Raw genomic sequence first — 15000 nt, forward strand, 5'->3', positions numbered from 1 at the left:
TGACCACCACAGTCCCCAGATCTCAATATTATTGAACATTTATGGTGCATTTTAGAAAAACAGGTAAGGAGTCGATACCTTCTACCATCATCACTACAAGAACTGGAGACTGTTTTAGCTGAAGAATGGACAAAAATTCTTTTGGAAAAAATTCAAACTTTGTACGAGTCCATACCTCGTAGAATTCAAGCCAAAGGCGGTCCTACCCCATATTAAAATATATTTGTCTGAAATTTTAAGGTGTTTCCATTATTTTGTCCAACACCTGTACTTATGGAGGAAAGACTATCGCGGGTTGCCGGAAGGTTGCTTGAGGGCCACATGCAGCCCTGGAACTGCGGTTGACAACCGCAGTTTTATACACACGAACATCAAATCAGAAACAGATGTAGAAAATCGGAAGAATTTAGATACGTTATTAAAAACTTGTAAAGACTACGAACTGACTGCAGTATGCATGAGCCAAAACAGGACGTTGGAGTGTATGATACAATGTAAATATGGAAAAGATTGGGACCACAAGGCATCAATGAGAATCACGCTATTTTATAAAACGTTTAGAAGAAAAGATAGTATATCAAGAGATTAATTCGTGATGCTTAAATACATGTGCCTCCATCGGAACTTCTGTTCTTTATGTCCGAAGCTGTCTGTGTCCATTTGCTGCTAAACTGAAATTCTAAACTGAAATAGCTTAATTCTTGGTCAAATTATGTGCTGTATATCTCACCAGAAAAAAAGTGGTATTCGAAATCAGGATTAGCAGTCGTCTGAGGGCCTATTGTAGAAAGACTCAGAAACCTGTTGCAAACATATGTATGCAATATGTAAAAGGGTTCGAAATCGAATGAATAACCACCTTATAATAAATATCATATATATATATATATATATATATATATATATATATATATATATATATATATATATATATATATATATATATATATATATATACACGCTAATATCGAATAGTAAGAATGAGTGCTCAACAACGCATTGGTGGATACATATTCTTCATTTGTGAGTTAACAAGGTTGTTGATGGTTATCCTGTTTCCTTATCGACAAAACACCGATAAGGATGAAAAATGAGAAAAAGAAAGTCACCCAAGTAAATCTTTTCTAGGTCTGAATAAACTGTTATGGAATAGATTAAGAAGATAAGCGTTTTACCTTTTCTAAAATGGCGCTGTATGATTCAAGAGAGTCCAGAGATTGTTCGTCAGAATAATCATAGCCATGCATGGCGAGATTTTTCTTCTTCCTTTCATTTTTGAATACGGCTCGTACCTATGACACAGAAATAAAACAAAAATAGCGATTAGATGTTATCAATATGGCGTTAATAAAGGAAAATATAACGATAAAATATATTGTAGACGTTTACTGAGTAAGACTTAAAGGTTTTCTTTTCATTTTCCCTGATAACGAAACTGCCAGTAGAATTGAATCTGAGACCCTAGAATTATTATGGGTATGAGATATTTCATGATTTTATAAACAGTTTGGGTTCCAAGAGCTTTTTAAAGTCTATAGATTTGGTTGTGCGTTTGTATTAACGGTTATCTCACTGACCAAAAACCTATTCAGCTAACAGATTATCGCACTGGATCATGGAATAAAGATATATTGTATACTGTATTGTAGTTCGCACACTGTGAATTACATCCACACACCTACATGCATACACATACAGATATACACAGGCATGTATATATATGATACGTAGGTGCTTGCGAGCATTCGTCTCTCTCTCTCTCTCTCTCTCTCTCTCTCTCTTCATATATATATATATATATATATATATATATATATATATACATATGTTTGTGCGTCTGTGTGTGTGGTATGAAATACTGGCCAGTGGAATGTATATGAACATATATATATATATATATATATATATATAAAGTGTGTGTGTGTGTGTGGGGGAGAGAGAGAGAGAGAGAGAGAGAGAGAGAGAGATAAAGAGAAAGACGGAAAGGGAGACAGACAGAGAGACAAATACAGTACGATATTAAATAAGAATAAAAGACCTTATCCTAATCTTAGTTTCTTTGAGAATGGTGACTGCGTCATTGGCTCTATTTGTATATTGAGTCTGTCAGCGTAATTCCATGTGACTCATCAAAAAGTCTTCCCTGTTATATTCGTTTTTTTTTTTAATCTAGATCTTATCATTTAACCACAATGTTTTGAAAACGAGTTAAGTATTAGATACCAAAGTCTGCTGGAGCTTGATTAACATTTATATATTATATTATATTATATTATATTATATTATATTATACAGAAGAGAAATGCTGTCATTCATTTTAGCATGTCGTAATTGTAAATTTGATTCTATTAACTTTACTAATTTCAGTAAAGAAAATTCTCGTGTCGCATTTACCTGCTTCTTGAGTTTTATAAACATAAACGGTTATAATCAAGAAACGAACACCGATCTCAGTTTCCATTCGTATTTAGAACACAACTTGACATTGTCATTAGAAATCTAGTTAGAATACAATCAAGTATAACGATTAAAAGAAATGATAAAAGTTCATTTTAATCCTGTCGATTATTAAATCGTCAATACGCTTAAGGGATTAAATATTATTTCATTTTCCATTTCCATTTAATTTAATGTTTTTTAAACAAAGAAACTCTTCGTTATATTTCGTTTTGGGATTTGGTTTGCAAGATTCTTTATGTGAGTTCGTGTGTTGAAGCATATTCTGTTGTGTCTGGGGAGAGTCATTCTCTTTTAGTACCTTATATTTCAACACACTCACCGGTAAAATTTCCACTCATTTCTTTCTTTATTTTTCTAAACTTTTTCGTTACGTCTTGCAACCTTTTCAATAGTTTTGACTCACGTTATAGTTTTACCCCAAAATATTTCCGAAATTAGTAACCAATTTCCTAATTACCGATAACAAGTGATTCGACAAACGTTTTCCTAAATCAAATATTTTTGGTTAGTGTCTTATCTACCAATGCTTTGGATTATTTGTGTTGTCACGCAAATCCTTGATTAAAGGAGTTGCATTCGCAAGCATTCCATTTCCTAGGGTAGCACTTCTAAACTTTTTCTTATCACGTCTGTCTTTCATTAATATTTTTTAACGCCCTTGCGACGATGCAATGCTCAACAGAGCATTGTAACTTAGATCCGGGTACTTGCTTGAAACTTCACCCCATGTTCTTCATCACGTGGCTTCATTCAAAGTTAACCAAGTATTCTTTGTGCTTCGTATATATCTCATATAGCAACCAAGGAACTCTAAATGTTCACAGACATTAATATCTCACACATATGTGTGTGTGTGTGTGTGTGTGTGTGTGTGTGTGTATACATACTTATATGCATAATACACACAAGCACACACACATAAACACACAGAGGCATACAGACAGACAGACATACATGCAGACAGACAGACACACAGAAAGACAGACAGACAGACAGACAGACACACACACACACACACACACACACACAGACAAACACAAACACACACACACATACACACACACACACACACACACACACACACACACACACACACACACACACACACACACACACACATAAGCATTTTTTGATTTAAAGTTTAAAGAGGCAAAACAGCCTGAAATATTCGGTGGCGTTAAGCACATAAAAATGTAAAAAAAAACAAAAAACATACAAAATCAAGCGAAGATGAGAATTTTCTAAATGAAAAAAAATATATATACATATTCCACCCAACAAACTCTGTCTCTCTAAACTATGCTGTTTTGTTTTTATCTGAATATTGTTTACAGATCTTTCACGCATATATAGTTCAAATGAAGCTTTTGTATGTCACGCTTGACTCAGCTCAGCTCAGACAATAAAAAAAAATGGCTGCTCTAAACATGAACATTAGACAACGCCTGAGTTAATAACGTCTTAGAAACCTTAATATTATTATTTCATTTTGTGAAAAACACAATTGGGACACAGGCATGGCTGCGAGATTAGGCGCAACTGCGACTGTACGATTAAAATATTTGCCTTGCAACCTCATGGTTCCGTGTTGAGTGCTACTGTACGGCATTTTAGGCAAATATCTTCCACGGTAACCCTCAGTTCGACCGAATATATTCTGAGTGAATCTGGTAGACGGACATTTGGTGGAAGAGGCCCGTGGCATCTCAAATTTGGAGAAATCTTGTATTCTTTTATTCTTTTACTTGTTTCAGTCATTTGACTGCGGCCATGCTGGAGCACCGCCTTCAGTCGAACAAATCGACCCCAGAACTTATCCTTTCTAAGCCTAGTACTTATTTTATCGGCCTATTTCGCCGAACCGCTATGTTACGGAGCGTAAACACACCAACATCAGTTGTCAAGCGATGGTGGGGGGACAAACACAGGCACACAAATACATACATATATATATATATATATATATATATATATATATATATATATATATATATACGACTCAACCCAGGGCCATGTGGATGGGAAGCAAGCCTCTTACCACACAGCCACTCCTTCGCCTATTGAGAGTATCTTCCTTTTACAAGTGTAGCTGGTCTTTATTGCTATTTTGCAATTATGAGCCATCCTCTACAGGCGCATATGATTTGAAAAAGACAATAACTTATGTTGTATAATATTTGATAAATATATATATTTGTACACACACATATATCCAGATTTAGAGAATAAAATAGTTAAAATCTAAGCTACGTATGTTTCCTAGTTAGCAGAACATCGGAAGTATTAATTGCTCAAAGTGAGGTACTTCACTAACTGCTCATCAGGCCAAAGATACTTGAGTCTCATTAAGGTTGCATTGTCGTCAAGGGATGCAATGTGAACTAGCAGAAGATTCGATCAAAAATGTGTGTGTATGGATGGGGGTGTACATATGTCTATGCGTTTGTGTTTCTCCTTCCACCACCGCTTGGCAACCGATGTTGTTTTGTTTATGTCCCCGGTAGACTAAGTACCAAGGTTTTAAAATATGTACTGGAATCGATTTGTTCGCCTACAGCACTTCAAGACGATGCCCCAGGATGGCCCACTGTCCAGTAATTGAAAAAAGGTAAACGATAAAAGATATAATTATATATTATATGCAATTCGCTAGGCGAGAATTAGCGAGAGTTAGACGAGATGGCGTCTGCTTATCCAAATCTTCTGGTACCATTTGCTAAACTGTTAAGTCAGATGTCTTTTCACGTCTGACTCTGTGTGTGTGTGTGTGTGTGTGCGCGCGTGCACTTGCATGCGCGCTTTGCACGTGGCAATGTGGTCTTGCTTTTTTTTTGTTTTGTTATTTTTTTAACTACATGTTTTGGCTGATTATTATATTTTTTATTATAATTGAAGAAATCAACATCTTCATCATCATCATCATTTTTATCATTTTCCTTTCTGGTCTATTCATGCACGTGTATGTGTGTGTGTGTGTGTGCATGTCTGTCTGTGTGCGTATCTCTATGTGTGTGTGCATGTACGCGCGTGTATCATCTATGTGTGTGCGCACATGCGTGAGTCCACTGGCTTCGCATGTTGTGAATGTACGCGCATAAGTGAATGAACAAGCAGAGGAGGTCGGTGGCGATGCTGGTGGGGGTGGCGATAAAGGTGGTGGCAGAGGGTGACGGCGGCGGCGGTGGTGGTGGTGGTGGCGGTGGTGGTGGGGAAGTGATGTTTTGATATTTAATATTTAATAAATGAAGGCAATTTTTTTATATTAAAATATTCTGCGATGTTTGTTTTATGAATTTTGTATTTAATTTTTTATTATTTTGTGCTTCATTTAGCAGAAAATGTTAACAACATGAGAGGGAAAAGAACAAGAAAGAAAGAAAGAAAGAAACAATGTTAGTGTTGTCCAGACGTCTCTAAAATAGTCATTTAGAAATTAGACAGAAAGAGAGGGATAGAGTGGGGAGAGATACCACGCAGTTGTACTCAAGGGAAGAAGACGAGAAAGAGAGAGCGGGGAAAGAGAGAGAGAGAGTCAAATAGAAATAGACAGAGAGAGAGAGAGAGACAGAGAGGAACACACAGATAGAGACATACAGAGACAAACAGACAGGCGAACAGACAAATACCACAGAGTTGTACTCAAGGAAAGACGAGAGAGCATTTTAAAGCGGCGTCTGATGGATTCAATAGAATAAGAGAGAGAAAGAGAAAGAGAGAGAGAAAGAAAGAGAGAGAGAAAGAAAGAGAGAGAGAGAGAGAGAGAGTAAATCTCAGCCAACTTTGGCTATTTTCGCCGTCAGTGTGACCTTTCATTAAGTTAAGTGATTTAAATATTTTGATGTCTTTGGACTCAACCCACCGCCAATTATGGTAATGATGTGGGAGCTAGAGCTAATTAACACGGCACCAGAGTGTCGATGGTGAAGAGACATGTCTAGTCCGGTTGGATTTGAATCCATAAAACAAACCAGGTTTCTTTACGTGTTTATTCTTCATTCTACCCCCTTTACCAATTGGCCACCCTTATATCTACCCTTTGATAATAAGGGGGAAGGTAGTATGGTCTTTCATACAGCACACTTTGTTACGTACCATTAAAAAGTTTCCTTACTTTTTTCTAAGCATCTCGTCCTCTGGTGCCCCTTAACACATCGACAATGATGTATCCGGGTGGGGTCTTTATCGTTTAACTTTCATCTGTTACAATCATTAGGCTCGGCCATGCCGGAGCACCTCATTGAAGGATCTTAGTCGAACGAATGGAGCCCATTACATTTTCTTTTTCTTTAGAGTTTGGTACCTCTTCTATCAGTCTCTCTTTTATCGAACAGCTAAGCTGCAGGGATTTAAACACACCAACACCGGTTGTCGAGCGGTGATGGGGGACAAACACAGACAAAAGGCACACACGAACACACACAAACACAAACACACACACACACACACACACACACACACACACACTCACATACACATAACATATACGACGGGTTTCTTTCAGTTTCCATTTACCAGTTGTTGACTGAGATGTACCCAGGTATTGTCAACTTATCTGATATTCCTTGAAGAAGTTTGTCCAGGTTTCGTTTAAAGGTGATGGGATCTTTTTCTACTTTGATTTCATGTAGGATATTGTAAATAGAACAGGGCCTGTTTCAAAAAGAAATTGTCTTGCAGTGAATTTGTGTTGTGATCCTGTAGAGGGCGAATGACATGAGGCTCCAGTCTTGGATAAATTCTGAATCGGATGTTAAGGTTGTCTTCGTGCTATAGAAGAAGGCGGTTGCCCAAGGCGCTATGTAGTGGGATTGAACCCGGAACCATGTTACTGGGAAAAAAACTTCTTTCCACGTAGCCACGCTTTATCATTTCTAAATAATAATTAGTTGGATCGGAATTTTTAAGTTTGATACCAAAAAGTAAATGTTTAAGTGAAGGTTTATTATTATTATTATTATTATTATTATTATTATTACTGTTATTATTATTAGTATGTTCTGACCAACTTATATGTGTCGTCTGTGCTGTAATTCGTTCAGCATCACCAGAGTCTCGTATCAAATCACTTGCCGGACGGGTACATCTCTTCAACTCAGGAAGAGCATTGTTGTTATCGAGTAGATCTATGATTAAAAGTATTCCACCCATGACCAACATCATTAATTTTATAAGGCATAATATATCCCTGACAATATCAAACGCGTCTTTTATTTGCATGGCGAGTCGAGGAAGATTTTATTGCTATTTCTAGCAAATCGAGCGACCACGTGAACAATTCCTTATACATCTCATTTTCTTGCTGCTAATCAATAGATGCTAATGTGTGATTAAACACTACTCACACTTAATTCACAGTTAACTATATTACTGTGGTTAATTACTTTGGTTTAAAATGCGGTTTTGCTGAAATCGTGTCTTCTCTAAAAAACTGTATTGTTGTCGATGTATTACTAACAATGTTCTTATCAATTGCCATGAATAATTACATAGCCTATAGCAATTTTTATCTTTTATTATTATTATTATTATTATTATTATTATTATTATTATTATTATTATTATTATTATTATTATTGTTATTATTATTTTGCTGATAGCGAATATTACGCTGCTTGTCAGTTTTGCTAATTATCTTGTCACCAAAATAATTAGGCCCGAAAAGCCAAACCGCCTTAAGATGTTGAAAGTTTATTCTCTCCAACGCCGCTGTGAGCGCTACATCATTTGTACAATGTGGAGAATATAGAACCAGCATTGCCCAAACGACCTTAAAATCCGATTCAGAATTTATCCAAGACTGGGGCCACATGCCATTCGCCTCCTGCACAATCAGGATCACAGCACATAAATTCACTGCAACACAATTTCTTTTTGAAACAGGCCCTGCTCTATTTACAATATCCTACACGAAATCAAAGAAAAAGATCCCATCACCTTTAAACGAAACATGGACAAACTTCTTCAAGGAATATCAGATAAGCTGGCAATACCTGGGTACATCTCAGTCAACAACAACTCCCTGCTTGAACGGGCCGACGCCTGTCAGGTGACGTTATTTAGTTAGACATGGTCTGGGTCAATCTTTGGCCGAAACGTATTTAAGTTATCTAAGTTAACTTCCAGAGCTGTGAACTAGATTCGATATTTTCCAATGCATAGTTCAGTATATAAATGTTAGTCTTATCACCAACAGAGGTGAGATAAAGTAACTGCTATCAAAATATTCTTACCTATGTCTAGTCAGAATTACACTGCAACGATAAACTTTTGTCACTAACTGAAATATATTTCCAAAGGAAACGGTTTGTTTAACATTGGAACTAGCCTTTTCTCAAAGCTGAAAACAAATTCGAGGCGTAGTAATTTTTAATTATTTATTTATTTATTTATTTATTTATTTATTTTCGTTGTACACCATTACTAAAGAAAAGAAAGGAAAGATAACGAATCCACACGACTGGGAAATATTTATGGCACTGGGAAAAGTACTTTAACTGCTATTTCTAAAGTCGGTGCGTAGTGAAGCAATCAACTTACCTCTGATTATAATTATGCTTATAATTGTAGAATATTTGTATATATATATATATATATATATATATATATATATATATATATATATATATATATATATATGAATATATATATATATATTTGTTTTTATATTATTAATAAATTCATAAACTTATCAATAATATACTCAGGAAATCAATATTTAATATTTCGAAAGATATATATCCAATATGACATGGTAATATAATAAAATTTAAATTTTAAATATAAATATACGAAATATAAATATAAATATGTATAAAAATATGAATGTAGATACATATACGTGTGAATATAAATGCATATAAAATTTTATGCGTAATTAAGCATGAATATTGTAAAGTCTAAAATATAAAATATTAAAAAAAACCTAAAAACCTAGACATCTGACGATCGTTTCGCGGATATCACTATAATCCCAAAGTGATCAAAATATCAGCTTATTATCAGTAATTCCGCTCTTCGGAGATGAATTAAGAACCAATGGTATATATATAATATTAATTAAAACATTAGAAATATTAAAAAATTAAAAATAATAATAAAATATATACTGTCCTTCCTATAAATTATAAAATTAATCCTTCTGAAATTTGTAAAGTTCATTCCTTTCATCCTTTGTTGAAATTTCAAGTGTTAAACACTTTTTTGTATAGTAATATCCGCGAAACGATCGTGAGATGTCTAACTCTTTCAATTTTAGGTTTTTTTATATTTTATATTTTAGACTTTACAATATTCATGCTTAATTACGCATAAATTTTTATACGCATTTATATTCACACGTATATTTATCTACATTCATATTTTTATACATATAAAAACACATATATACACATTTATTTGCTCAAAATAATTGAGCACTCAATATAAGTTCAGTTATATATTCTTTTAGAATATTACTTATAAAAGTATATATATATATATATATATATATATATATATATATATATATATATATATATATATATATATATATATATATATATATATATATATATATATATATATATCGATAGATAGATAGATAGATAGATAGATAGATACAAACGCGCTGATACTCTCAGACGAAAGAAAAATAGTGTAAACGTATTATCATATTATAATATTTATACACACACACACACACATGCACACACGCATATATATATATATATATATACTAAATATGAGGATATGAATATATATGTACATGTGAATGCACGAGTATGCATATATATACGTATACTCTTATATACATGTATGTATATATCTCAGGATCTTTTGTATGCGATGCTGTGCTGACTGGTCAACACGTCGACAGATGGCTCTACTCATCCCTCATCCCATCCGCTTTGTTCAACAACCGTCTCCGGTAATCACCAGACAGATCTATTCTTCAGCAGACCCTGCTCTCTTCGTTCACTTAATGTCCATCACTACGGAGACCAGTTACTAAATATTTTGACTTCCCTTTTAGCATTGACCCCGTCCCAGTACAGAAGCACCAACCACTAACCTCTTCCACTTTACTGGCTGTGTTGCCTATTATAAATTTCATTTATTCAACGTCTAACAGCAGCCAGAGCCTCGACTTTAAAGTTAGCAGTCCCGAGTCCTGAAGTCAGACGTTTTCAGTGGAGCGAGACTAAGACACTGAGTTACAACATATGTAAGCGAACTGAAGCAGGCGGGAGTCAACGAACGTTATCTACACCGCGAGTTGGGGACACGAGCACACACACACACACACACACACACACACACACACACACACACACACAGCGAGAAGGCACCTATACACATTGCGTAGTAAAACGATGTACACAGACGTATATGGTGCGCAGGATTTCATTAATTGTGTTTTCAGGGTTAGAAGAGTGGGCATGGCTTGACTGTGGCTCGAAGAGGTTCGCTTTACAGTTGCATTGTTTTGTTCCTAGTTCCACCGCGTGCCATATGTGTGTGTGTGTGTGTGTGTACAAAAGAGGTTTCGAAATAGGTCGCACTTAAGCTACGATACACTTCTCCCGAGCGAAAACCACGTGCCATCTCGGACATCGGAGTATTCCTTCCTGGAAGCTGGTACGTAAACAACGAGATCGCACCACCTTCCAGGAATGCGTTTAATATGTGAATTGGTATATCCAATAATCAAACACCGCTGTATACAGTGGCTATTTAAGCATTGTGTTCGAGGATGATTAAAGGCTGGGATGGGTGCTGACGAAGGAGCAAAAAAGCCCGAAATATGACATAAACGTCCAAAACCCTTCACTCATCTTCGATATCATTGTTTGTTTACATTTGATGTCTTGTATTCGAAACGTCATTACAAAATTTATATAATATCTGTAGAGATAACCTTTCAAAGTAATATATATATATATATATATATATATATATGCACACACACATACACACACGTACGTACACATACACACACACGCACGTACACACACACACACACAAACACACACACGCACATATACATACATATATATCGTATTGAGAGATTGAGAGAAAGAGAAAGTGAGAGAAAGAGAGAGATATACACACATACTTCTCATCAGTCTTTCTCTGTTATTCATAGTCGCTGATATTTCACTGCATGTTGTATTTTGATCTGTGTTATCGTGCTAACCGAGGCCAAACACCCACTTTATATAAAGCCGGTTGCATAAAAACAAAACAAGTCAGGAAAATACAATTTAAATGGCAGCTAACTGCTCTACAACAACACCTTCTGAAAGTTTTGCTCTGATTCGTTGTATTTTTGACACGTGATCTATGCTCTTTGTTACGTCTGCTTGCTGTGTATTTCGGGATTCGAATATAGTTTTATTTATTATAAACGTTGATTCGAATATAGCTTTATTGGAATCCGTGTAAATAGCAGCTTTATGTACACACGTATATATTTCTATAAACACGCGGTTTTATATATTTGTGGGTTTCATCCTATGCGTGTGTATGCGTCACGTGTACAGGTTCAAATTTAATGCGGATATGTTTGAACAGAAGGTCTAAAACACACTTAAAAACGTTGTCTGTAACAATCATGGCTGCCGTAATATTTTCGCTTAACATAACAGTTCTGAAAATTCAAGCACGTAATTACGATGATACAGACAAATATAACCAACCCACATTTACGCACACACACTAATACAAGCACGCACACTCACACACAGAACATATACATGTGTATACAATATGTAGTTAAAAACAAATTAGAAAATTTCTAAGTGCTGCGTTCATTTATGAACGAGCGTGTCGCCTGCTGGATGTACACGCGTTTTGAAATAGTTCAATATGGTTATATATAAAGCTATTGATAACCATTAGGTGAACGTACACGTTTATACAAATACACGCGCAATCTTTCACACGTAAATCTAACATTATCGATCTATTTGCTTGTGTGTGCGTGTGTAGAGGGAAGAAGTAATCTCACGCAGGAAAGAATATAGAATTTGTTTGGGGTTTCAAGATTTACCTGAATCTCAAAACGTGTGATTGCTTTTAAATCTTGTAATAGAAACTGATTTCGTATTTGACACGGGCCATTTCTCACGACACACACACACGAAACAGTCCTTCGTATGTATGCATGTATGTATGTATGCATGTATGTATGTATGCATGTATGTATGTCTATCTATCTATCTATCTATTTCTCCCCCTCTCTCTCTTTCTTTCTTTCTCTCTCTCTCTCTCTCTCTCTCTCTACACACACATATATATATATATATAAAAAAACATTATTATTCATAAAAAATAATAACGATAGTGGCCGCAAGCATAAAAGTCGTATAGATAAAATTAATAAATATATAAATATTAATTATATATATATATATATATATATATATATATATATATATATATATATATATATATATATATATATGTGTGTGTGTGTGTGTGTGTGTGTAAGTATGTATGCATGCATGTATGCGTTTGTATGCGTGTGTTTGTATGTATGTATGTATGTATGCATGTATGTATGTATGCATGTATGTATGTATGCATGCATCTATGTATGCGTGTGTATGTGTGTGCACTATCTACTTACACGTCCACCATCTTTCCAATCGAGCCCTTTAATCCAGTAGACTATTTCAAGAACTGCTCATCTGTCGATGTAACTCTAGCTGTAATGTCCGACCGCACCGTTGCTCACACCAGCCATTTGCCGGTGAAACACACATAAAACTAACATAAACAAACATACAATGTTTGGGGGTTTTCTTTGTTAGTTTTGTTTGTTCTTTTTGGAAACCGCTGGTGACATCTTTTTTAGAAGCGTCACTGTTTTTTAATTTATTTTCCTCAGTTTTCTCTATCTTGTGTGTGTGTGTGTGTGTGTGTGTGTGTGTGTGTGTGTGTGTGTGTGTGTGTGTGTGTGTGTGTGTTTGTGTGTGTGTGTATGTGTGTTTGTGTGTGTGTGTGTGTGTGTTAGGTTGATCACCAGTTGCATTGTCAGGTCGCCGATAATCCAAACGGTTGCGCTCATCGGACTTCTTTGGCAGAGAGGTTTGACAGAAACCCGAAAGGAAACAACAGCAAAAGAAGTGTCGTATCTTTTTCGTAGAATAGCAATGACCGTAGAATTGCATAAATGAACGAGTGTGCCTCTATGTAGTTTCCCATCCAGCTAGAAATAATAGCCAACTTTCTCACAAATGTCACCCAACATTCTTAGGGTTTCACTGGTTAATGTAACGTCTGAAAACAAAATAATGAAATGCTTTAAATCTAATATGATAAAATTTTCTTTTTCAGTGAACACCGATACATTGGGGTCCCTACGTATCGCAGGGCAGTTGTTGTCGTCTGACAATTATTGTTCTGCCATAAGTTTTATTATAAAGGCTGCGAGCTGGCAGTTTGTTTGATACAAAGGAATTTATATCAGTTAATATATTTTCACTGCGAGAATGATTCGAAGGGTAAAACAATGAAACAGCTGTACAGAGTTTCATGTTGCATCGTGGAAATATTATTGGTTGATTTTAAGAAATGTTAGCACGCCGGGCGAAACACTTAGCGGCATTTCGCCTGTCTTTGTGTTCTGAGCTCAAATTCCGTTCAAAGGTCGACTTTGCCTTTCATCCTTTCGGGGTTTATGAATTAAATACCAGTTGCGTACTGGGGTCGATCTAATCGAGTGGTCCCCTCCCCAAAAATTTCGGGCCTTGTGTCTAGAGTAGAAGAGTAAAGGCGATGAGCTAGCAGAAACATTAGCACGCCGGGCGAAATGCTTAGCGGTATTTCGTCTGTCTTTACGTTCTGAGTTCAAATTCCGCCGAGGTCGACTTTGCCTTTTATCCTTTCGGGGTCGATAAATTAAATACCAGTTGCATACTAGGATCGATCTAATCGACTAGCCCTCTCCCCAAAAATTTCGTGTCTTGTACCTAGAGTAGTAGAGTTATTTTTATCATAACCTCACTGGTAGGATGAAAGATTAAGAAAGCTTTTATCAACCTCCCAGCTGTATTTCGAACTCGCATTTCGAAATCGCAGCGAAAGTGTGTGACTTAGTGCATTGCAGCGGTGCATTGTGTCCTTGAGCAAGACACTTTATTTCACGTTGCTCCAGTTCACTCAGCTGGCAAAAAAGAGTAGTACCTGTATTTCAAAGGGGCCAGCCTTTTCACATTCCGTGTCACGCTGAATCTCCCTGAGAACTACATTAAGAGTACGCGTTTCTGCGGAGTGCTCAGCCACATGCACACTAATTTCACGACGGAGCTGTTCGGTTGATTGAATCAACTGGAGTCTTCGTCGTCGCAACCGACGGAGTGCCAGTATAAATCGTAACATATTGATAATGGTTTCTAATTTAGGCTCAAGTCCGCAATTTTGAGTGGAAGAGGATTAGGCGATTGCAAAACTGTCAGTCCTTGACTGATGCATTTTCTTTCTTTTGACCCCGAAAGAATGAAGGCGAAATATGACCTCGGCGGGATTTGAACTCGGAATGTTAAGAGTCAGAATTTT

General features: G+C 35.9%; 1 protein-coding gene across 3 annotated transcripts in view; it reads right to left on the reverse strand.

The window, feature by feature from the left end:
• Positions 1-15000, reverse strand: part of LOC106870405 (cadherin EGF LAG seven-pass G-type receptor 1) — a 538322-nt gene that overhangs the window by 14955 nt on the left and 508367 nt on the right. For all 3 annotated transcript variants that reach the window (XM_052966877.2, XM_052966875.2, XM_089350213.1), the window contains one exon: positions 1176-1292. In XM_052966877.2, the coding sequence (XP_052822837.1) occupies positions 1176-1292 (117 nt within the window). The remainder of the gene's footprint in view (positions 1-1175; positions 1293-15000) is intronic.

Source organism: Octopus bimaculoides, chromosome 4 (genome assembly GCF_046866305.1).
Source record: "Octopus bimaculoides isolate indiv1 chromosome 4, ASM4686630v1, whole genome shotgun sequence".
In the NCBI taxonomy this organism is placed as follows: domain Eukaryota; kingdom Metazoa; phylum Mollusca; class Cephalopoda; order Octopoda; family Octopodidae; genus Octopus; species Octopus bimaculoides.